Source organism: Alnus glutinosa, chromosome 1 (assembly GCF_958979055.1).
Source record: "Alnus glutinosa chromosome 1, dhAlnGlut1.1, whole genome shotgun sequence".
In the NCBI taxonomy this organism is placed as follows: domain Eukaryota; kingdom Viridiplantae; phylum Streptophyta; class Magnoliopsida; order Fagales; family Betulaceae; genus Alnus; species Alnus glutinosa.
In genome coordinates this window covers 9,925,887-9,951,510 of record NC_084886.1, presented here as the reverse complement: position 1 = coordinate 9,951,510, position 25,624 = coordinate 9,925,887, and the positions used below count along the sequence as shown (strand labels likewise).

The following is a 25,624-nucleotide window of genomic DNA, read 5'->3' as shown; positions in this document are numbered from 1 at the left end:
ACAAACATGGCCGAAAGATGTGCCACATGGGCCCTTTTTCAACTGATTTTTTTTTTCTTCTCTCTCTAAATGATGTGTCGTTTAGGAGTCAAACTTTTTGAACAACCTACACGACTTGTCATTTAGAAAGATGAAGACGGGGCAACGCGTGGAGATGCGTGAGGCACGTGGCATGACTAGCATAAGCTTCTAATGGCGCATGTGGGCGCGTGAGACTTCCTATTTGTTTGATTTTTGTAGGGTTGTTTTGATCGGCCAATGAGCTTTCGATTGATGTGGTCAAAAGCTTGATAGGATTCTCGGAAGACAGGGATTCAAGGCAAAAAGATTATTGAACAGTGTTGAAGAGCCCCAAGAAGGACGCACCATCGAGAAAAGCAAAAAAAAAAAAAAATTGGAGTCCACAATACCATTAGGGATCAAAGAATGGGGTTTGCCAATATCTCTAATACCATAAACAAATTCATAATAAGATGAAGAGATCGAAGAAGAGAGAGAGAGAGAGAGACGCAAATTACGTGGTCCATTTTTGTGCCAAAGGATGTTAGATGGATTGGTTTTATGCATTTAGAGTTTTTTCTTTTGTTTTCATTTTTTTTTTCCTATGGATGACATGTCACTTTCTAATATGCCATTGATATTGGGAGTTGACATGAATGTCAACGTATCAAACAAAACATACATGACATATAATAAACCATTAGCTTTGACAGTAAAGTAATAGAGTGACGTATTTGAAACTTGGGGCGAAACTTAATGACATTATTCTTGAAATTTGAAACACAATAATTAAATCCAAATCAAATAAAAACTTATAAACTAAGTATGATTTTTCCCTAAAATAATGGCATGACAAGTATATTATACTGTTAAAATTCTCCGAAGAATAGACAAAACCAAAAATATATAGTTTTGAGGAGTCCATTTCATAAAAATATCTCCTCGGGTTAATCCTAACATGTATATAATGACTCATACATACGACAATCGTAACATGCATATATATATATACAACTCCCTTGACTTTCTAACTTTCTTATTAATTGATTTAACCCAAAAGTGTAATATAAACTCTCTCTCTCTCTCTGAATGGGTGAGGCTGGTGACTGGTGAGCTATCCCACCTTTTCCAATCCACCAAAACCCTCTACCCTTTGAGAAACATGATTCGATCATAAAATATATATATATATATATATATATATATATATATAAACAAATTATTAGTATTAGTATTTCTCATTGAAAATGCTGTATATGTACGTCTACTACTCACATCTGGTTGGCAATTACAGTTTTCTAACTTGGTGCAAACTCTATCAGAAAACAAATGAATTTCAACTGCTGCAACTTGCATTTTGGTAGTGACAAGTGACAACTCACACACAGATTTCTTACGGCACTGCTCTGCGATTATATATTCCACCACAAAAGGCTAAAAGCAGTGTCATTTTCATGATATGCTATAAAATTTTCCAAAATTGATTTCCACACCAATTCACCTCTACCTTTCTGGCCCTTAGCTGCGTATCTAAAGCATCAAATCATCTAATAACATACCTAACCGTGGAGGAAAAACTTAAAGAAAGAGAAATCTAATAAAACAATAAAAATATACCTAACCAATGAACAAAAGGTCCCACAACATGTGCCGCATTACAAAAGTCATCAAAAGAAAAAGGTCCCACTTTTCAAGTACCCCCCCCCTAACGTGCTCCTCCACCGAACTCGCCGCATAAACTATCTCAATCTTCTTCTTCTTCTTCTTCTTTCACTTTCGATGGTTCGAGACACCAATTAAATATTGCTGATTAATTTAAAGTATCCTAAGTTTTTCTGATACTGTTTTCTGGACCATGGACTTGACTCCAACCCTTTTCAAGATCAAGATTTGCAATAATTATAATTATAATGTCGTCTTTTAATACTTAGTTTGCATCCATACAAATGTACGTGCAATATTGGCTACTTCATAATTCAATCCAATTTGAGGCTCCTGAATGGCTTTATCAACTTATGTACGAAGATGCATTAAGACTCATAAACCTCCATATAAATTGTTCATAATCTGAGATCTATAATAAAAAAAGAACCAACATTTTCTTCAACTGTAAAAAAAAAATTAAAAAAAAATATCATACAAATCTGTGACCTTACCCTTTCTTCCGAGATAGCCCCTCGGCCATCACAAATAAATTTGTTAGCTTTAAAGAATCAATAGGAACAACAGCAACCTTGTACATCTTCTGGTTTAGTACAGCAAAAGATTGAGAAAACAACAAACAACAGCAATAACAGACCAAAAACAAAAACAAGAAGTGGGACACTCTTCAGTGATCCACAGGATCAAACAGCTAGGATCCTGCCCATTTCACTTTCCCTCTTGCTCCCCAGTTTTAGAGTTTTTCTTCTTTTCTTTTTTTCCCCTGTACTCATCGGCAATCCATTGAATCAAACGAGTCTGCAAACCCTGAAGGTTTGGAGGGGATGCTTGATTGAGTTTGGGAGTAGGATATGTCATTGAACATTGTGGAAGTACCTTCATTGGCTTGCCATCTTTGCAGAGCTTGAGGAAGGCTCATGTCTAAGTCAATGCCATTGCTCTCTTCTGCTTCTTGAGAAGATGGTTTCCACTGCTCTACCAGAGGACTTAAGATGTTGACTACATGCCCCATATCTGGTCTTTGGTATGGCTCCCGAGCAGTGCAATGTCCTGCCAGCTCGGCTACTTTGTATATGCTCTCCATGGTCTCTTCGTCGGGGTTAAGAGTTTGATCAATGGCCTTCGGTATGTTCTCCTTGTTTATTAGGACCCGGCGGAACCATGTGACCAGATGAGACCTCTCATCTGGCACACTATCATCCAGGGCTTTTCTACCAGTAATCAGCTCCATCAAAACCACTCCATAAGCATACACATCCACTTTTGTTGTCACTCTACCGGTAGCTGTTGACAAACAAAGAAAATGATCAAATGTCGTGCAGACAAAATCCATATATATGCCACAAGCAAATGAAAAGAAAACATCTCACTCCCCAAAAAAAAGGAAAATATGTTTGAGAATGCAAATGTATAACTCCAAGCCCCAAAAAATTAACAGGATAATTAGTTAGGGAATAGTTTTGACCATGTGATTATGCAAAACTGGTTATGGGAGAACAAAATGCTAATGATCAAGATCTCATAGTCATAATAGTGTTTTCTATTGATAATTAAGGTTTCAAAAAATGTAAACTAAAAGTCCAAAATATAATGCCTTTATTAACAGTTAACATTTCCAATCATTCTCATACTAATACTATTTGGGATTTTAGGAGCTTGTCAGGCAGAATGCAGGATGTTTATATGATTTTTTTTTCTTTCCCAAATAAAAGGGGTAAACATATGGGAACAAAATGAATACGAATTCTACGAGTTGAGCAGGATGTGAAGAGATAGTTTGCAAGTAAATTTGAAAGTTTGGAAACATCCTGATTGATTCAATTCAAGACAAGATAATAAAAATCTCAGACATGTCTTACCTGCATACTCGGGTGCGAGATACCCAAATGTCCCAGCCAAACGTGTCTCCACAGAGTACTTCCCATCAGGCGCATTTTTAACCAAACCAAAATCCGAAACCTTGGCCCTCATATCATCCCCAAGAAGTATGTTGGATGGTTTTAAATCTCTATGAATGAAACTTTGTTGAGCTAAGCTGTGGAGATACTCCACTCCTCGTCCCACATCCAATGCTATTGTAACCCTCTGCTTCCAAGTAAGAGGAGAGCAGCCATTCTCAGGCCAATCGAACAAATGCTGTGTTAACGTCCCCTGAGGCATATACTCGAACACCAAAAGCCTCTCATTGCCATTGACACAGGATCCTAAAAGAGCAACCAGATGCCTATGCCTAACTTTAGTAAGGACTGCAATCTCAGCCTGAAATTCATTCAGTCCTTTGCTACCCATTGCCACAGATTCCATCCTCTTCACAGCAATCTTAGTCCCATCATGCAATTCTCCTTTGTACACAACTCCAAATCCCCCCCTACCCAAAATGTTATCTTCACTAAAATTGTTAGTGACTTGTCTAAGAACTTGGATTGAAATTGCGACATTTCCGCCCTCGAAAACAGGAAGATCACTATGATCACCACTGCTCTGGCTTTGCAACTCACTTGGCACTCCTCCATACCCATTCACACCACCGATTATGCCATTCTTAACAACTTCCTTCCCATTTTCAGGGTTCTCCACCCTTCCAAACTTCCTATGCCGCCTAGCAACATAACATTTAATCGAAACAAATAACAAAACCACAACGAAAATCACAACGGCAATAACTATACCAGCAATCATACCGGTAGAGACGGAACTACCACCCGACCCTGTTCCGGCCGGACTCCCACTAGGCGTTGTGCCATTTGAACCCGAGGATTTTCCTCCTCCATTTCCAGAGCTCGGAGTAGTCGTCCCAAGCAGCGGATTGCCGGTCGCAGTGAACTTCACCGTCGACGGGAATTTCGGTATCGACCCAGTAAAGTTATTGTTCGAAACGTCAAGAACCTGCAGGCCCGGCAAGGAGGCCAAGTTATCCGGTATGGAACCGGTCAAGTTATTATCATTTAGATACAAATTCCTCAACGATGTCAGATTCGCAATGGCTGGTGAGATCGTCCCCACAAAACCCTGTTTTCCGAAATTCACGTTTATAATCTTCTTCTGCGAATCGCAGGTAATGAAACTCCAACTATCGCACGCGTCGTTGCCTTGCCAAGAATTGGCTAGCTTGATCGGGTACCCCAACGCCGCTGCGACCTCGAGCAATATCGTCACCTGTGAATCACAAGGCCCCGGGGTGCTCATGCAGTAGCTATTGGTACCATTATTAGCGACCGTGCTCACAGAGGTCCCGAACGCCGGGAAAGGACCTTGGAGCTCATTGTTGTCCAAAGAAATATTCTTCAAGCTGGGAAGTGACATCAATGAGCCTGGGACGAGGCCAGTGAACTGGTTGTCGCGGAGCTGAAGATCAAACAAGTTTGTACATTTCGACAAATCTGGGATCGGACCCGTGAACTGGTTCTTCTGGAGCCATACCTGGGACAACTGGGTCATCGAAGACAACACGTCGATGGTACCCGACAAGCCATTTACCTGATTGTTGAGCCAGAGGTTCTGAATCCCAGATCCTCGGAAAGATTTAGGCAAAGGGCCAGTGAGATTGTTGTATGAAAGCCGGAGATCCTTCAGACTGGGGAAGGAGCCGAAGATATCCGGTAAGGACCCAACCACATTCGAGCTGCTGGCGTAGAGCGTGACCAGGCTAGTGGCCTGATTCAACTCGGTGGGGATAGTCCAGGGTGCAAGATTCAAGTTCTGACTCAGGCTCAAGGTCTGCAGGCTGTTGAGTCCTTGGAAGAAGCCGGCGGGGATGGAGGTGAAATTGTTGTTGTCGAGGTAGAGCTTTTGAAGAAACGAGAGGTTGGCAAGGGAGGGTATGGGCCCGGAGAAGGAGTTCCCTTGGAGAGAGAGAGAGACGAGCTGGGCGAGAGAACCGAGATTGGAGGGAAGTGTGCCCGAGAGACTCATGGAAGCCAAGTTGATGGATGTGACACTACTGCTGCTGTCGCAGTTCACGTTCTTCCACTGACAGGGGGCTGTGCTGGCGGACCAGCCGCTAGGGACGGGGCTGAGGGCGGCGAGGAGCTTGGTCATGACGGCGGCGTCATCGGCGGCGGTGAAGGATGAAAGGGCGAGGAGAATGAAGGTAGAGAGACAGAGAAGGGTCCTCGAGTGACCCATTTCCATGTAGAGAGAGAGAGAGAGAGAGAGAGAGAGAGGGGTGGGATCTTTTGTACAGACAGGAGAGGGGGAGTTTCTCTGCGCGTGTTTTGCGAATGGGTGTTGGGTTGGGGGAGGGGGTTTCTGCTTGAGTGGCGCTGAGGTTACTGGTGAGGATACAAGACTCAAGACTCAAGACTCCTAGCCTCCTTAATCAGGGCTAGTAATTGTTGGTGTTGAAACGTAAAATAAAACAAAATATAACAAAATATTGTTTTGTGTTCATTGTAGGAAATATTCAATATGGTTATATTTTATATTATAATTACTATGGTTTTTAGCATTTAATGGATGTCTATTGCTAGGCTCACATTTTATTTTATTTTAATTTTTTTCTACGCGGGCTCGCATTTAATTCGTTATGCTCGAGGGTACGCCTTGATGTAAAATATCTTACCCACAGTAAAATTATTATGTCCCTGGTTTGATCATGTCTTTCTTCGTTTTAACTTTATCACACAAATTTTAATTCTAGTTATGCTTGTTATTTTTTATTTTTATTTTTTTAACCTGGGCTGTTACGGTTGTTAGTTAAATGTATTTATTAAGTGTTACAATAGAAATTACTAAATTAGAGTTTTTTTTATTATTATTATTTTATGCAATTATGAACTTGATGTTCCAAAAGGTTTTTTTCAATTGAATTGAAAGAGTTAATCTATTAAATTGACATACGATTGAAATGCATGTAATTCTTACTTACATTTTTAGTAGGACATGCATACGTGAATCGCATACATTTTGATCGCATTTCATTTTAATTGAAAAAACACTTAGATGTGGTCGAAAGGAGTGGCCAACCCCTAACCATTTGGGGATGATTTCGGCTACCCTCATGGCCTTGGGGGTTGCCAAGCCAAGGAGGGGGCATCTACAAATTTTATTTTATTTTAAGTTTTTATATATTTTTTATTATGTGTGACACATGTTATTATATAGTTAGATATGATGTAGTAAACTAACGAAATTCGTCAAGATTTTGGACAAAAGTTAATAGTATGAACTTATTTATTATTTTTGCATACCATATGGAGCTTTCAGAATATTTTTATACCATAAGGAGTTTATTGCAAATCAGTGTAATCACATAGACTGATCCAAGAGTCAATTGAGACTGCCATATCACTATTATAAAATAGTTATAGAATAAAAATGTAGCATTACTTATTTCTATAGTCATGATTTTTGGATTTCTTTTGAGATGACAAAATATTTTAATAGTTAAAAGTACCAAACGGCTGCAATTCAAACATTAAATTTTAAGATAATTATAACTTGTTTACATTTTTCCCCTTATTTTTCTATAACTTTTTATTTTGTGAGTATATCATCATACTGATACGAAAATCTAAAAATATTTGAGTGATTTTATTTTGGTTCATTGGAATCCATTATAAATGAGATAGATATATGATTCTCCACCACTTAAATATATATTTTTTTACCGTCTTGTTTATGTGGCAAGGTGGTGCCCACCTTATTTTATTTTTTAAAAACAAAAAAATTTTAAAGCTAGTGAAAAACCACCTTGCCACATAGACAAAGTGATGAAAAATTATATATTTAGGTTGTAAATAATCATATCTCAATGAGATATAGTTCTTCATTTTTTATCTTAAACAACTATCTTTTTTACTAGAGTAATGATTCATTATCAGTCAAAGATACAATTTTTCATCACTTTGCTTATGTGACAAGTGGTCATTCACCTTAATTTATTTAAAAAAAAATAAGAAAACTCAAAAAGTGGCGGGAATCACCTTGTCACATAAAAAAAAATGGTAAAAAATTATATTTTGAGTGGTAGTATTAGTAAAACATTATTTTTATTTTTATTTTTTGTTTACTATAGGCAAACTCATGATAAAAGATTTTATCAATTAAAGTAATTGATACCTACAATCTTCTTTCTTTAGTTTATTTTTTAATTAATATTTTAATTTGGTGAAAAGTCGGTTCTAAAATTCTTTTAAGTAAGTTTTCTCTGTCTAATATCGGATCAAATTTCAATTTACAAATTAAAGAACATATTTTATTCTCCAAAGCTTTATACTCCGGAAATAGAAATTATTAAAAGAATCCGGAAAGAATTAAGGAAAAGAAAAGCGTGAAAGGGAAATTATTTCAAACATAAAAGATGGTTGATGTGACTTGTGAGTCCTATCTAGGGGAGGCCCCACGCGGCCCGTACATTCAGGATTTGGGCTGGCGGTGGGGGCCAGCTAATGACAGCTAGAGCTTAGCCGATACCGCGTGGATGCGGCGCTGACAAGTATTTCTGAATTTGCCCATTTGGGCACGCCACCCTCTCTGACACCGTTTTTACTCTCTACTCTCTCCAAAACTGTTTCTGGGTTTCCGTTGCTTTTCGCCCTTCGCCCTGTGGCCGGTGGAGTGTGGCCTGTGGCTGGCGGTGGACCGACCCTGCTTTGCCTCGCCTAACTTTTGCTTTTTACGAATGAACAGCTTCTCATTTTTTTATTTTTTGTTTTTTCATATCTAACATTATATATTTTTGTTTCTCGGTTTCAATTTTTTCTCCGACACTAAAAATTTGATCATTATTATTATTATTTTTTCATATTTTAATTTTTTTAATAACAAAAATTATTGACAAGGCAAAACTGGTTATTGACAATTTTGTCAAGATTTCGTCTCTGAATTCAAGAAGTCGAGCACATTGATTTTATTCCCAAAAATTCAGCAGCTTTTCATCGGCCTTTTTTTCAGCCGTGCAATCTTCAAGTCTAATCCCAACCTAAGACCAGATTATTGCACGACTAAGACCAGTGCCATGGATATCTATAGATAGATTAAAGGCATAATGTATGAGCAGTATTGTTTTAAGGGATAATTATGATATATGAAATGTAAATTAATGGATGTTGTAGGATACATAATAACTTTCACATGCATATATTAATGAAGAGGAGGAATGTTAGAGCATTTTCTTGTGTTCTCCTGATGTTCTCCTGGAATGGCATAGATGTAATTTTTTTGATTAAAAAATTGCATCTATGCCATCCAAAAGGACATAGATGTAATTAAAAAATTATATCTATGCCATTCCAGGAGAACACCAGGAGAACACTGGGAGATGTTCTAGCATTTCTCTAATGAAGAAATATGATAGGTTTATCACTCTTGTACAACTTTAACAATTTTTTTTTTAAAAAAAAAAAATTAAGGAAAAAGTACACATAACCTCATTAAAACTACTACATAATTGTCAATATCCCCTTCAAATTATCAATTATGTCAATCTACCCCCTAAATTACGGAATAGGATTCTCTCTATTTCATTTAATGAAATAGATACTATCAATTTGAAATGAAATGTGAAGATTTAAAGTCGGTGCATCTAACTGTGTATATGAAGTCAATGTCAACACGTCTTTTAAATTTTAAAATAATACAGAATCATGTACACCATTAAATGTATTAACCTTAAATCATGATCATAAAATAGATAATATCAATTTCATTTGAAATGGAGATGGTCATATTCCCTAAACTACCGAAAAATCTCAATGTCCCCCCTAATGACAAAAATACCCATTATTGAATTATTAATTTTTTTTTTTTTAAAAATATATTTTAAAAACAAATTATAAAACAAAATTTAAAACAAAAAATTAAAAAAATTTAAAATAAAAACGGGGTTTTATTTATTTTTAATAATTTTCAGATATTTTTTCGTGTTTTTTTTTTAAAAAAAAAATAAAAACCCTTGTTTTTCATTTTATTTTTGCTTTTTCCATTATTTATTTTTATTTATTTTATTTTTAGTTTTAGTTTTTTATTTGAATTCATAAGGACATTTTTGCCTATTGAAAAAAACTTATGGTCATTTTTATCTTTTTGTTGGTCTTATGGAGAAATTGACATGTTTTGGTAATTTGACGGAGGATATTGATACAATCTATAGTTTGAGAGGAACATTGACAATTGAGTTGTAGTTTGAGAGGGATATGTGTACTTTTTCCTAAAATTAATTATTAAATATGTAAGACCTACATGTAAGAAAACATATCTAATAGTTAATTTGAAATAAAATTGTTAAAGTTGTACAAAAATTATGTCTAATATTGTACAAAAATCACGCAACATTAACGAATGAATACTTGTGAATTCATTAGGGTTTGTTTTTGGAAAACACACAAGAGGCCAGACATTGATGATTGTTGGTGGAATCTATCATCTGTGCTGGCCCTAACCTCATGATAATTTTCAGAAAGGACATGGAAAGGCCATTCACAATCATAGAGAAAGTCAAGGATGAGTGGTTGAAAATATTCTTTTAGGTTATACAAATGGCAATTTTTTGATCTAGTCTTGTATGGGGAAGCTTTAGCCTAGACCAAAGCTGCAGTAAAATCAACCATAGACGCTAAAAAACATGCATTTTAGGCCATAAATACCATACACAATTCCGGCTATTAAAAATCCCTTCTATCAGTATTTTCTACTTCATACTTCAAAACACAGCTAACATCCAAAAATAACTCCCAATACAAATCACAATAAGAAAAACTAACACTATTACAAGGAAACTTTGGACCTAAGTACTACTAATTTCGATCATCGGATTAAACTTTCGTTGATGTCATCACCTGACCTCCTCTCAGACACGGTCGAAGGGGAGTGGCTGAACCATCCCTAGCCATTTGGAAGTGGTTCGGCCACCCCTTATTTTTTTTAAAAATAAATAAAGGAGGTGGCCGAATCAACTAATGACCATTTGAGGGTGGCCAAACCACCTCCTAAAACCTCCTCTTTTTTTCTTTTTTTCTTTTTTTTTTTTTATTTTTTTTTTTTAGTTTTTTTTTTTAATATAAATTTAAGATTTTTATTTTTATGAAATGTATTTTTGTCATAGAGAGAGACATTGATAAATTTTTAGTAGTTTGAAGGAAACATTAACTCAATCAATATTTTGGAAGGAAACATTGCAATGAAATGACCGTTTGAGAGAATATGTGTAATTTTTCTTAAAAATAATTAATTCAATCATTTAATTAAATTTTTAACGATCTTCCAAAGTTTTGAAGCCAAAACCCTCTCTCTAAGTTTCTACTAAATTTGGAAAGACAACTATTAAAATCTTTTCCACCTTGAGAGATATTAGCATCTAGTGCCACCATGCTGCAATGGTGAAATAATACCACAACCAATAAAAGCAATTAGAAAAACTCCATATGAAAAAAAATTGTGAAAATAATAAATTCCAAATTGGGGGCTATGATCTAAATGCTATACATTGATTATAAGATTTTAGGGTATGTTTGAGATTGCGATTTCGTAGAAAATAAGTGCGATTTTAAACCAAATTGCAGAACATAAATCGTTTGGAAACCGCGTTTTTAGTTTTTAAAAATTGCGATTTGAAAACGCAAAAAATCTGCCTTTTCAAATCGCAGGTAAGATTGTGTATTTTTGAAAACGCAGAATTTTAAAAGCTAATTTGCGATTTTGCCAAACGCTTAACTGCGTTTTTAAAAATCATTTTTTTTCAAATCACACATTTTAAAATCGTGAGTTTAAATCGCACTTTTTGAAATCGCAAACCCAAACGGACCCTTAGTACTTAAAGTTTATAATAGAACACTAAAAATTAATGTTTGTTCTACTAAGAGACGGAGGGAGGGAATGGCTAGTATTGGCCGTGACCCTCCTCCCTCTTATGAAAATTTTATTTATTATGGTGTATAAATAGTTAAATCTATATATTTGAGCCAAAATAATTAAACTTGACCCTTACCAGAAAAACATTTTTAATTTCCATAAAATGGTTCCTTTTTTTTTTAAAACAGCAAACCATTTTTTGAGTTTGAGCTTTTTCTTCTCACACTCACTTTCTCTTGTAGTTCATTCTTCGTTTCACCCGCTGAAATTCGCCGCCCTAAGAGTTTGCTGAATGTTACTAGAAGTCACCGGCAATTTTTTACGGCTGTCACTGATTTTCTATACGAGGCAAATGCTAAAAATATTTTACGTCGAAACAAATAAAGACTTATTACATTTGGACAAAAAAAGAAGAAAAAAAAAAGAGACTTAGTACTTAAACTTATAGGAAGAATATTAGTTTATTTACATTTGTGGTGCAATGTAAAGGGTGTTTTGAATAAACTAATTGACTTAAAAGAACAAAAGATGAAGAGGGCTTAATGCGACAGGCCTGGGCTTGGTGTTTTAATCTTGTGTTAGGCTTAAGCCTCAAAATATTAGGCTGGGCCAGGCTAGAAAAATTGCATATTGAGCCTTGATTTAATCACGAGGCCTGCTCAATTAAACCAAGTCCGGCCTATAAAAATAAAATAATCAAATGAGCCTTGATTTAGGGTGCGTTTGAGATTGCGATTTCGTAGACAATAAGTGCGATTTTAAACCAAATCGCAGAACATAGATCGTTTGGGAACTGCGTTTTTAAAAATTGCGATTTGAAAACGCAGAAAATCTGCTTTTTCAAATCGCAGATAAGATAGTGCTTTTTTAAAAACGCAGAATTTTAAAGGTAAATTCGCGATTTTAAAGGCCAAACTGCGATTTTGCCAAACGCTTAACTGCGTTTTTAAAAATCACTTTTTTCAAATCGCACATTTTAAAATCGTTATTTTAAATCGCACTTTTTGAAATCGCAAACCCAAACGGACCCTTACTTATGGCCAACTTGTTTAATTTCTCTAATTTGCACGTATTAACAAAGAAGCATTAGATGATTGGTTCCCTATGAGTCAATGACCACAATAAGCACATAAAACTGTAAAGGATATTGACTGAGTTGGATAAATTTATTTTAATTTAATTTTTAAAAAATGTTATGTAAGACAGAAAATTTCATAAAAATTGGATTGTAGGACTAAAAAGTGATGCGTTCTTCTTAATATATATATATATATATATATATATATATATATATATATATATATATATATATATATATATATATATATATTATTTTTTTTTTCCTTTTAGTTTCTAAAATAATTCTAATTTGATTGAAGTCATAAAAATAGACCAAATTCCTTTTTCTTTTCTTGAACAAATATACTTCTTGAAATTTCAAAAGATCTAAAGATCAAATAGGCCGGAACAAAAAATTTCCTACATACAATGGCATAGATATTGGGAGGAATGTCTTCCGGCCGTAATAAATCTATGCCATGGGTGGCAGCTTGTCGAATTAAACTATGAGCTGTTGAATTGGTGTTCCTCTTAACATGCATTCACTAACGCAATTTTTGTCGGATACTCTACCCGGCCGAAATGGCCAAACCTACTCAAATTGAATCTTTCCGAATTGATTTCCTAAACAATCTGCAAAGCATCTCATTCTATAATGATATAGAAAAGCCCACCTCCTTGCTAAGAATCGATCGCAACATGCTATTAAAAAGACATAAATTCTTCATTCTCACACATACTAAGATAGACATATCACTTGTTTTTTTTTTTTTTTTAAGAGATCGACATGGTTGTCTACATAGGAAATTTCTGACCTAATTTACCCTTTGATGCAATTAGCAATTATGCTGTCCAATATTAATCTACCAAGAAAAGCTTGAGATGCTCCTCTGAAGAACCCCCCTCCTTCACAGCCTGTGCAGCCAAAGTTTTCCATCTCTTGACATTCCTCCTTATCTCTTCCCCTTTCTCTCCACCTCCCATCATCATCTCCACGCACTTCCTTATCTCTTCCCTATCCACGAATCCCTCTTCATTCACTCTTGCTTTAATTCCAGTCCCCCACACCTCCTCCACCAGCTTCGCATTTGTCGTCTGGTCCGAAAAATGCGGACATGCCACCACCGGCACTCCGGCAGCCATGCTCTCCAAGGTGGAGTTCCACCCGCAATGCGTCAGGAAACACCCCACTGAATTGTGACAGAGCACCTCCACCTGCGAACACCATGGCACTATTAACCCCTGTTCTTCTTCCCTCGACTTGCTCTTTATCATATCATCTGCTTCTTCTCTTCCAATATTCTCCGAAGATCGGATAACCCACATGAATGGACGGCCGCTCTCAACTAGCCCATGCAAAATCTCTTCCGTTTGCTTTCTTTGCATCACAACCATGCTTCCAAAAGACACGTAAACAACCGAGTGAGTTGGCTTGGAGCTTAGCCAGTGAAGATAGTCCTCGGAGCCCTCAAACAAGTCACATACAACCGACAACGAATCGGAGTGGCCATCTTTTCCATCAAAAACAGCAGATGGAATCAAGGGTCCGATTGTTGTCAGATTCATATTATCAACGGTTTTGATTGCTTCTACTTCTAGAGCATCAAAGGTGTTCAGAAGTACGCATGGGTTAGCATCTTTTTCCAGGGTTCGGATGTGTTCTTGAAAGGTGGGGAGGACTGAAGCGTGTGGACTGTTTGGTAAGAGATAGGAAGGTAGATCTGTGGATGCGAGCGGTGGCAAACCCTGTAACTGTATAGAATTTGGAGGGTCAGAACTATAGATCTCATACATACCGTCTTTGCTGTTGAAGTAATGGCAGTAGATGGCAAACGCTGCGGCAGATTGGATGCACAGAAGAGCGGAAGGTATGCCCATATCACGCGCCACGTCGGCAGCCCATGGGAGGAGGAGGCTGTAGATCAAGAAGCTGACGGCCCCGTGGTGGTCGTTTGAGAGGCTTAGAATCAGTTTGGTGAGTGTTTGGGACCCGACCCGCTTGAACTCGGACATGATGTGGGTGGGGTCATCGGTGGGCTTGGTTCCGTCATCGAAGCCGTCGGAGAAAGAGGCATAGGATAAGCCCTCGAGGGAAGGGTAGGCCTTTATTTCTCGGTGGCCGCGGACGGTGGTGGCAAACGTGACACGTGCACCGGCTTGTATGAGGCGCTTGGCTAGCTGAAGGGTGGGGTTGATATGGCCTTGGCCAGGACAGGTTATGAGAAGGAAGTGGCGGCTGTTCATGGCTGTTTCTGACTCTTCCTTGAACAGTTTTCAGTTGCTGATCATACAATTTGCAGTGCCTTTATTAGTTGATTAATGGGATAAGAATTCATCCGTTTAAGTACTAGGTGATTAAAAATTAAAAATTAATTTAAATAAATAAGTTTTATATGAACTCTTTACGTTAATTATCTAAATTACTAACCATTTCAAAAGCTAATAATTGATGCGAATCTAATCCGGATAAACGAGGCACTGATAGTCTGATACAGACATCAGACATTGGACATCATCCTTAATTTGTCTATCCTTTTTGACTTTAGTAAGAGTACGTGTATCAATAGAAGGCATGATATGTGAAATCCCACACAGGAGTAATCAGTATCACCCACCAAACTTTGACAGTCGTGTCCGCAGCTTATTGACAACATTTTCAAGCTCAAATTACGTTTCGTTCTGTTCGGACATACGGGTACCTAGCTACGAGCGATGGATTCAGCAAAACATGTGGAACTAGGTCTCTTACCGGCTTGTACTTTTGGTGGGATTATGGTAACGGATTTGCCTTTCAAGACAGAAATTATAGCTCAAACTGAACATTTTACGGCCGGTGAAAACCTCGATGGATACGCCCAAAAATGATAATTACAATGGTCATTCATTCCCGCCTTATAAGAAAGAAAAAAAAAAAAATGTAAAACTAGGTCTCTACTCCAAAACACATGAGCTTTGTGTTCTCTTCTCGTTGGGGAATGGGCCTTCGGCCCAGCCCATGAGCCCATGAGATCAACACACAATCCCTACACTGCTCTGATCCCACCGAGGCATACCAAAAAAATGCATCAACATCTCTCTCACGTGAGTGCAGGAGACAAGTTTTGAATGAAAATTTACAATGCTATGACGATGAGGCTTTATTGCCGTGTTAAGTGAAATGTTCGAATGAAAGAGTGCACAGCGGTAATAAAGGGCGGATAATATTTGACATGGCTTAGGAACTCGACATTAATATTGTTGTGACAGTTTTCGATCGATGAGGCTTTATTGCCGTGTTATGTGAAATGTTCGAATGAAAAAGTGCAACGTGGGAATAGAGGGTGGACAATATTTAACACGGCTTGTTGATGTAGGACAGTTCGTTGGACTCAAGTAATCATATATCGGACCTCGGTGAAATTCCGCTGGCTTACTTTTTGATTTTGTCAACCGCAATTAATTTTCATATTTAAATTTCCTTTATCATCAAGTATTAATTTAGTTATTATATTTTTTCTAATATGGTTTTTCTTTGGCACCAAATATTTCCATATCTTGCTTATTTGTTTTAATTTCTTTCTTAGAAGATTTTATAGTTTAGTTGAAAAGTAAGATTTATTAATTTTCACAATTAGGTGACCAAGTCCAACATAACGACAGTGCTTAATATTTCTAACCCTTCCTTTCCCTACACGACATATATATACACATGTTCTACAACTCAAATCCTAGGAAGTCTGTTAAGAGTCCTTCTACACATGTGCAATGCATCCGTCCCTCTTCAATCTTTTTTTCACGTGTCATTTTTTTTTCCTTTTTTTTTTTTTAACAAAAAAGCAATCAAAACGCGGGGTGTCGCCATTCACGTTCCATTTTCAAAATTTCCCCCATTTCCCAAATCTCCCCCTCTCCACCGTGCCCTCCCCCACCGACTGGAAATCCGACGCCCTTGCCGACGCCGACGCCAATGCCGCTCGCTCTCTCTCGGAGTCCCTCGAAACCAGCAAACTGGCCCACTGGCCGGAAATCCGAATCCGACGCTGCTCGCTTTCCCTTAGAGTCTCTCAAAACCAGTAGATTCGACACCCATCTCTCTTTGTCGGACCCAGCACAGACCGGCCGCCCAGGTCTGACGCCGATGTCGCTCTCGCTGTCGAACCCAGCAAACCGGCCCACCGATTAGCGCCCAGATCGACTCCCAGCTCTCTCACAGACCGGCACCGGATCTCCGACGTTGCCCAGATCGACCGGGTTTCTCGACGACCCACCCGCCTAGCTCTATCGGACCCAGCAGACCGACCCACCGATTGGCGCCCAGATCAACTCCCAGCTCTCTCACAGACCGGTCGTCCCAGCTCTCTCTCTTGAACCCAGCAGACCGGCCCATCGACGACCCACCCGCCTAGCTCTGTCAGACCCAGCACAGACCGGTTGCCCAGGTCTGACGCCGACGTCGCGCTCTCTGTCGAACCCAACAGATCGGCCCACCGATCGGCGCCCAGCTCTCTCACAGACTAGGAGCGGCGACCACCGTATTCTCTTTTTACGGTATCTCTCTCTCTCTCTCTTGATAAGCCAAACATTTCAGCTTCCCCCTCCCTCAGTGGCGGACCCAGGATTGTAAAAATGGAGGGGCCAAATCGGAAAAAAAAAATTGAGAGGGCAAAACTAAAAAAATTAAAAAATTAGGGGGTAAAATTTTAATTTTTTTTTTTTTTTTTTGTGAAAAAAAAAAAATTTAGGGGAAAATTTAGGGGCTTGGGGGGGCCAGGGCCCCCCTAGCCCCAATGTAGGACCGCCTCTGCCCTCCCTCACCGACAGTGTTTCAGCTTCTCTCCACCGTTCCCCTCCCACACCGCCAACCAGCAACGCCTACCGCCACCCACTCCCTAGCCGCTGACTAGCTTCCCCTTTCCTAACCGCCGGATTTCAAAACCGTCTTCATATCTGACGAAACCCGTCTCATTCTCCCCAATTTTTTTCAGCCCATCCCTCTCCTCCCTCCACCACAGCCCACAAGGATTCGTGTGGAGAAAAAAATTGGGATGGTTTCCTTCCAGTGGCATATGAAATGCTAGTTATTGTGATGGTCAATTTTTTTCCAAGTGGTTCTTGAATATCTTTTTCACCTTTTTTTTCCCTGGTTGAATTGGATTTCTGTAGACATTTAGAATGCTTTTGCTATTATCTGGTTGCAAGTATGGACATTTCCAATCATTTAGAATGCTTTTGCTATTTTCAGTAGATATTTAGCATGCTTTTTGCCCTAAAATAATTTAGTTGCTTCATTTTCATTGATGGTTTGGAGGACTAGTTCTTTTCCATGGATGGTTTTACTTTTCTTGTTTTGCGATATCTAGATTTAAGGAGCTTCATCTCTTAGTTTGGTTGTATTTTAGAGACAATGTATCTGCTTGGAACTTTCTTGTTTTGAATTGAAGCAGATTTGTGAATCACTTCGAGTTTTGAATGCTTGAAAGTGACTATTGCCTTTCCTTGTTTATTCTAAAATTCAAGAACAACTTCTAAAATATTTAAGTACCCTATAGGAGATTAGGAAAAAAGAAAAAGTACCCTGTAGGAAACCTTGTCCACTGGTTACAAATTGAGCTTCATAGATTTTACATTATTCCAAATATACGTTCTTGTGGGGAATTTGTCTTTGTATTTAGCATTAGAACATAAAGGAGGTTAAAAAACTTGGAGTGAATTTAGTCTTGGGGTCAAGGTTGCTTGTGAAAGATTTATGTGTACACAGGAGTTTATTGGTCTATGGATGTAAACCTTGACCTACTTTAAGGATTAATGGACCTAAATATGCCTGCATAATAGGTACTTAATTATTTTTCTAGCCACTCATCTACTTCTGCTGCTCTGTTCAACAACTTTTGCAGGCATCGATTCAATTGAGATGAAAATGAAGGACAAAAAAATGACAATAATTGGTGATGTTAGACCTGGTGGATGTCGTGAAAAAAGTAAGGAAGAGCCATGGAAAGGATTCTGTCCTCCCATGGTCACATACCATTATATTCCACATCTTGAAGAATATCCAAATAGTTGTGTCATATGCTGATTGTAAGACTGGAGAGGGAACAACTGAGAATTATTGAATGCTCTGGTGATGAATTTGATATGTTTTAGGAACCCATTTGAGATAAACATGTGTAGAGTGTGTATAATGGAATATATTGTGATAGAAATTTAGGGAAAATGAATAAATGGATTTTGGAATTGAAGTGATTTGATTTCCTGTTACTATTTTGATCCTTTTTCTTTTCATTTACAAGTAGTTTTATGAATTTTGAATAAGACAGCAGCATAACATTTGCTTCAACAGCAAAGGTTAAGGGTGGGCCATTATTTGAAAAGAATATGGATTGCAATGGAACGTCAACGTTCACAAAATCAACTATTACACTGCCCCATAAAAAAGAGATTCAAAAAGAGAGATCCATAACAATAGAACCTAAATGTTCACAAAATCAACCATTACATTGTTACATAACAAAGAGATCCAAAAAGATAAATTCATGACAATCTTATTAAGGTGATCTGAAATAACCAAACCAAACCAAACTGCACATTATTAGTCTTGTATTAACAGTAACCTTAAGAATTCACCCAGCATTGAGCTAACCTACAATCTCAAGCTCAGAAAAGCTGCCCATTAAACTGCATGGATTGGGCTGCTGCTCGAATTTATATTTGAACTGCCAGCAGAGGCTGGATTTGCATGAAAAGCTGACTGCCTAAAGGACCCTTCAAGCAGATTCAGTGAAAGAGAGGATGGACTAGAATGACCAATAGATTCTCCTATGCTCAGTTTTGACATGCCAACCAGCTCATCAACATTGATCGGGCTCGTTGAATGTTCTGCAGTTGGCTTGAGAACCTCGTGAGTGTCCTTCTTAGTTGCCTCATTATTGTATCCCGACCAACATGGAAGAGGAAATGGGAAGAACGGTGAGAAATAAGCAGGATAGACCACTTGGTAGCAAGGTTGTGAGCTATCTGGCTTTGGAGGAAGAGGATTTCCATCATTGGAGTTTATAGACTCCATTGATTCACATTCTTCGTCCAGAGGAGTGGTAGGCAATTGAGGATTGCCCTGTGTTTCAGCCAGTGATTGATTGACAGATAAGAAGTCATGATGAGGTACTATCGAAGTATCAACTGACTGCAGAAATATAAATAGCAAATACATCAGACACAAAAAGAAGAGAGAGAAAGAGCTCCAACTTCGAATTATTACCAATGTTTCATGCATCCACAAGCAAAAATAAAGAAACACAACATCACATATGTCAAGTGGACATCATATGGAAAAAGGCAATAGTTGTTTCCAAAGACTGTAAAAGAGAATAATCACACAAAGAATGGACATGAGAACCAGAGGATTTTGACAAGTCTTAACAACTAAATTATCCTTTGCCAAAATATATGTACATACATATAGTTTGGACAAAGTCAGTGAAAAATGAGCTTAAAAAATCAGGGAAAAAGGATAGAATCCTCACAACCAGGACGAGAAACATAATATGCATGGTCATGCTGTTTTAGTTCTGTTACAATGGATGGAGGTTGAAAAACATACCAAAATTATATGAAAGTAACAAAATGACGAGTGCATATCATATAATGTATCTGCAGGCATATAGTAGCTACAGCAAGAGTAATCTGCAGCAGCAGTAGCTCAAGCAGCACTCACGCATCTGATAGGGATATTTCCCTCACTAAACAATCTTATAGAAGCGTTCTTTATTGGTGTATCTCCATTACAAAGATTTCCATTTCGATAAAATCAAACAAACAAGTAAAACACAAAAGCTACATGTTTGCACATTTGTCACAGAAAGATATATTTGTCCGTTAATTCCCTATGCTCATTTAATTTGAAGACAATAACCCATAGACCTCTTTGCCAAAGGAACAAGATTACAAGTCTAAATTTATGAGCAACATAATATGCCTATTAGGGTCAGAGTAGCAGTAAGTAAATTTCATTTAAAAAAAAAAAATGGAGACCTTGGAGACAACTTGAGATCGGTCGGCGCCTGAAGTTGAGAGCTCGGTCAGCGGTAGAGATGGGTAGAAAAGGGGGGGACTTCTACTGGAAATGGGCTGCTGGAAATGGGGGGAGCTCAGTGGATTTTTGTGTTCAACTCCCCCAAGACATAATCTGCCCAAGTGACAGAGAAGAATAAGAAATTGTTAGGAAAGCAAACAGCAACAAGAAAAAGATAAATGCAATTGAATTTGGAAAAACTAAAAAAAACCCTTACAAATCCTGCATCTTCTAGTGTTCACGTGAGTGTTAATAGTATACTAAAAGTGGTGTGAAATCTCAACTTCCAAAAAATCATCTGATCAATTATTTTTACTTGTATTTTACTGGTTCTGGTATGTGAGGGCCAACATGAAACTTACAGTACTATAGAGAGTATTCAAGAGAGAGAGAGCTGGGACGGCCGGTCTGTTAGAGAGCTGGGAGTCGATCTGGGCGCCGATCGGTGGGCCGGTCTGTGCTGGGTCCGACAGAGCTAGGCGGGTGGGTAGTCAGTGGGCTGGTTTGTTGGGTTCGAGAGAGAGAGCTGGGACGGCCGATCGGTGGGTCATCGAGAAACCTGGTCTGCTGGTCCGATGCCGGTCTGTGAGAGAGCTGGGAGAGAAATGGTTTTGGGGGGAAATGGTTTTGGTCTGCTGGTTTCGAGAGAAAGAGAAAGGGGGGAGAATTTTTGGGGGGAAATGGTTTTTGTTCTTATGACTCGTGATTTTGGTTTCAATTTTTTTTTTAAAAAAAATGCCATTGCCACGTGGGAAAGTGGCCGATGAAAGACGGACAAAAGGCTTCTCTATAGGGTCGATGAGGCTTTATTGCCGTGTTATGTGAAATGTTCGAATGAAAAAGTTCAACGTGGGAATAGAGGGCGGACAATATTTAACACGGCTTGTTGATGTAGGACAGTTTGTTGGACTCAAGTAATCATATATCGGACCTCGGCAAAATTCCGCTGGCTTACTTTTTGATTTTGTCGACCGCAATTAATTTTTATATTTAAATTTCCTTTGTCGTCAAGTATTAATTTAATTATTATATTTTTTTTAATATGATTTTTTTTTGGCACCAAATATTTTCATATCTTGCTTATTTGTTTTAATTTCTTTCTTAGAAGATTTTGTAGTTTAGTTGAAAAGTAAGATTTATTAATTTTCACAATTAGGTGACCAAGTCCAACATAAAGACAGTGCTTAATATTTCTAACCCTTCCTTTCCCTACACGACATATATATACACATGTTCTACAACTCAAATCCTAGGAAGTCTGTTAAATCAGTCTAAACTCTTGCCCAGTCAAACATTGCAGCCGCCATGCAAATAAAAGATCACATCAACTGCAGTTCTTAAGGATAAAATAATTAACAACAAATTAATAATTAATTAACATTATCACATCAATAGGATAAAATAAAAATGTGCATTTCAGAAACTTCATTATGATGTGATGGTTGCACTTTCCTATTGCAGCGCGCTCGACCCTTCGAACCATTTTTATTTTCAGAAAAAACTACTTTCACACTCTTCTTATAATCTTCCATTTTCTAAAATATGCAATGTCCTCCTGATTTATTAATGAATTTTGAGACTTAAAATGATAAAAATACTCTGCACGTACATGGTAAAAAATTTTAAAATATATAAAAACAAAAATTTAGAAAAACAAAAGTTTTGAAAAGGCAAAAGCTAAAATTTAAATTTTGGTCATTTTAGACGCGAAAATGAACATTGCAAAAATTAAAATATTAGAAGGGCATTAAAAATTAAGTAATAGTTAAAGAAGTAAATGTAATTTCTTTTTATTTTCGAAGATGCAAATACTGCTAATTTGCCAAGAAATTGAGTACAAGAAACATGCATCAGTTTATACTGAGTTCCATACTAAGTTATAAATATGAGATATGTTATTTGTATAATTTTTACATAACAATACTGATGTGTCTAATAACTTTTTAAAAAAAATTGAAAATGTTGACACATCAGCATTATTGTATAATTATTGTGCAGTTAACATATCTCTATAAATATAGACCCACATTAATTCATCTAAAAAAGAACAAACAAGAAAGATAAAAGAAGAAAACAACGACTACTCAAAAATAGAAAAAAAAAAACATAAGACAAAAGTAAAAAGAACAAAATCATTAAGAAACAATCAAATGTTTTCATCAGCAAACTGTTACAATAATGACTTCTCGGCCAAACTTTAAAGAAAAAGAAAATCAAAGAACGACAGATCAAACTAGGACTTGTAAACCAAAACTGAGTCGATCATCTTATTAAAGAAGACGTCTCTTAGATTCTTATTATCGTTTAAACATTCCTACTACAATTGAAACACCTTAAGAGAGACCCAACTAAAACTCTGTTTCATAAAAAAAAAAATAATAATAATAATAAAAAATTTATTACTGAAATTTAAATTTAACAACGATTTTCACCATTACAAACATTTTAGCATTCACGTACGGACCGAAAGGACTATAACACACGAAAAATAATACTTACACATCATCCTCACAACAGCTACACTTACACAAGATACATTGTGTTGGGGTTCAGTGTGTGGGCCCTACCCCAATATGTCTTGTATAAGTGTAATTGTTGTGCACAAAAAGTATAAATATCATTCCCCATAACACAAACATACTCTCTTTAGTTTAACAACGACCTTCTTCAATCTCATATACAAAGGCTTTAAGATTCTTATATGAAGAACCCTCTTCCTTCGAAGCCTCTCTAGCCAAATCCCTCCATTTCTTAGCATTCCTTCTCATTTCTTCCCCCCTCTCTCCACCTCCAATAACCAATTCCAAGCACCTCTTGATCTCATCACCTTCAACAATTCCATCCTCATTTGCAGTCACCCTCACACCCGTCTTCCACACGTCTTCGATCAGCTTCGCATTTGTGCATTGATCCGACCACTGGGGGAACGCCACCACAGGCACTCCACAAACCAAACTCTCAGAAGTTGAATTCCACCCACAATGTGTTACAAAACATCCCAATGAGGGGTGTGACAAAACCTCCACCTGAGAGCACCATGGCACTATCATCCCCCTTTCTTTCAATTCCTCTCTACAACTCAGTTTCTCTTCTTCCTTCTCTTCTTCGTTTTCCTTAGATCTTATGACCCACAAGAAGGGGCGGCCGCAATCCAACAATCCGCGTGCAATTTCCTCCAATTGTTGCTTGGCTAATACCGCTAAGCTCCCGAATGACACGTAAATAACGGATGATGTGGGCTTAGAGTTGAGCCATTCTATATAGTGATCCTTGGAGCGTTGAAAAAGATCCCCCCCAAAAGAAGTATCGGATGGATCTTTTCCACCCAAAAAAGCAGATGGAATTAGCGGTCCAATTGCAATCAAATTATATTCTTTGATCACTGTTAAGGCCTCCGGCTCTAATGAATCAAAGGTATTCACTAGTATTCTGGGATTGCCTTGCTTTTCAAGTGCTTTAAGTTGCTCTTGCAATGTAGGGATTGCAAAAGCATATGTATTTGAAGCAACCAAAAAGGAGGGAAGGTCACGACTAGTGAGCAACGGCAGCCCTGGTAATTGTATCGAGCGTGATGGGTCACGGCTGCTGTTCTCGATGAGATCACCATATCCTTTGAAGTAGTAGTAGTATATGTCGAAAACCGTGGCAGGTTGAATCCAGAGAAGCGCTGATGGGAGGTCAAGTCCACTCGCCACGTCCGCAGCCCAGGGGATGAGCGTTGTGCATACTAAGCACGTGAAACTGCGGCCCTCATTTGCGCTGGAAAGGATAAGGTCGGTGAGAGTTTGGGAGCCGTGGCGCTTGAGCTCGGACATGTAGTCGTCAAAATCAATATCGGGTTCAGTCCCGTTGTCGTAGCCATCGGAGTAGGTGGCGAACGACAATCCGTCGTCATGAGGAGTAAGGGTTTTGGTCATGCGACGGTGGGCGAAGACGCTTGTGGTGAAGGTGACATGCGCGCCCAAGCGAACGAGACGCTTGGCGAATTGGAGGGCTGGATTGATTTGGCCTTGTGAGGGGAATGTTACAAGGAGGACGTGAGGATGCACCATGATCGTGTTTGGTGTGATGTGCTAGGAATCCATTTGTGGACTTAAATAGAAGATTGGAGTATGAGTATGACGTTTGTGGTGACGATTTGGAAATAAAACGTGGGAGTAGGTATATTGACGATTGTGGTGACGATATGGAGGAGGTTTTGAATCTGTGATTTGGAATTTCTCGTCTTTTGGAGAGGACGAGGAATGGGTCAAACATGGATGGTCTTTTAGTGAGACAGAAGCTTGCGTGTTGCAAACAAGCCCAATTTGAAGCACGTTGGATGCTTCAATTTCTCAGAGTCACAGAATATACACCTTTCAAGGCGCGGGGGATCAACAGATTCAGTCGTTTTGTTTGCCTTGTAATGCCTCCAAACCCTGATGGCGACCATGAAAGGCAGCACACCAGGCTTTACATGTCCAGAATCAGACTTTCATATGCTCATGAGACTTACACATATGCATGGTAAAATAATTCCAAAGAGCATCTCTAGCATGAGAGCGTCTACTGTAGTTTTATTTGGGGTCCTTCTAAGTTGAGCTGACACGAATTTTTTTAAAAAGAAAATTCTTGGTCCTTCATTTGCTGCAGCCTGCAGCTCGTTGTTTAGAAAAAGAAAAAATAAATAACAGCTGCTGTAAAAATCCTCTCTCTCTCTCTCTCTCATATCACAAAAACTGGAGAGAGAAAAGAGGACTGCAGCCAAATGAAGGACTGAGAATTTGTTTAAAAAAAAATTAGTGCCGGCTCAGCTTAAAAAACTCTAGAAAAATCACAGTAAACGCAAAGACTACAGTAAACGCTCTAGTACTTCTCCTCTAGCACAGCTCGTATTAACTAAATACTATTAATATAAGAACATCTATGACAGCAAGAGCTATTTTAGCTACTGAAAAAAAGCATCTTTTCTATTTTACAATATGATGATAAGGCAGAACCTCCAGTTTGCGCTGGACATCTAGACTAAGCCCGTAAATGGGCGACCTTCGTTTGCGCTGGACACGATAAGTTGAGTGAGAGTTACGG

At 38.0% G+C, this 25,624-nt stretch overlaps 4 protein-coding genes across 4 annotated transcripts; all 4 read right to left on the bottom strand.

Moving 5' to 3' along the window:
* Positions 1-2,112: 2,112 nt before the first annotated feature.
* LOC133871595 (receptor-like kinase TMK4) lies at positions 2,113-5,967 on the bottom strand. Its single transcript, XM_062309024.1, has 2 exons — positions 3,522-5,967; positions 2,113-2,946 (listed from the first exon to the last, which is right to left on the bottom strand). Exons 1-2 carry the CDS (start codon positions 5,791-5,793, stop codon positions 2,432-2,434), a joined length of 2,787 nt encoding a protein of 928 aa, XP_062165008.1. The 5' UTR covers positions 5,794-5,967; the 3' UTR covers positions 2,113-2,431.
* Positions 5,968-13,215: 7,248 nt separating this feature from the next.
* Positions 13,216-14,831, bottom strand: LOC133871589 (UDP-glycosyltransferase 75C1-like). The gene has a single exon (XM_062309018.1). The coding sequence runs from the start codon at positions 14,752-14,754 to the stop codon at positions 13,369-13,371; it is 1,386 nt and encodes a 461-aa protein (XP_062165002.1). The 5' UTR covers positions 14,755-14,831; the 3' UTR covers positions 13,216-13,368.
* A 4,200-nt stretch (positions 14,832-19,031) lies between these two features.
* On the bottom strand, positions 19,032-20,146 carry LOC133867019 (transcription factor MYBS3-like). Its single transcript, XM_062303723.1, has 2 exons — positions 20,087-20,146; positions 19,032-19,669 (listed from the first exon to the last, which is right to left on the bottom strand). The coding sequence occupies exons 1-2, from the start codon at positions 20,144-20,146 to the stop codon at positions 19,160-19,162; spliced, it is 570 nt and encodes a 189-aa protein (XP_062159707.1). The 3' UTR covers positions 19,032-19,159.
* A 2,787-nt stretch (positions 20,147-22,933) lies between these two features.
* On the bottom strand, positions 22,934-24,635 carry LOC133858500 (phloretin 4'-O-glucosyltransferase-like). Its single transcript, XM_062293974.1, has one exon. The coding sequence runs from the start codon at positions 24,607-24,609 to the stop codon at positions 23,209-23,211; it is 1,401 nt and encodes a 466-aa protein (XP_062149958.1). The 5' UTR covers positions 24,610-24,635; the 3' UTR covers positions 22,934-23,208.
* Between the last annotated feature and the right edge of the window lie 989 nt (positions 24,636-25,624).

Coding starts and splice junctions, on each gene's coding strand:
- LOC133858500 (XM_062293974.1), bottom strand. CDS start 24,609: ATGGTGCATCCTCACGTCCTCCTTGTAACATTCCCCTCACAAGGCCAA.
- LOC133871589 (XM_062309018.1), bottom strand. CDS start 14,754: ATGAACAGCCGCCACTTCCTTCTCATAACCTGTCCTGGCCAAGGCCAT.
- LOC133871595 (XM_062309024.1), bottom strand. CDS start 5,793: ATGGAAATGGGTCACTCGAGGACCCTTCTCTGTCTCTCTACCTTCATT. Junction 2,947..3,521: donor TCTCGCACCCGAGTATGCAG/GTAAGACATGTC, acceptor GTTTGTCAACAG/CTACCGGTAGAGTGACAACA.
- LOC133867019 (XM_062303723.1), bottom strand. CDS start 20,146: ATGCCTGCAGATACATTATATGATATGCACTCGTCATTTTGTTACTTT. Junction 19,670..20,086: donor GTTACTTTCATATAATTTTG/GTATGTTTTTCA, acceptor ATATTTCTGCAG/TCAGTTGATACTTCGATAGT.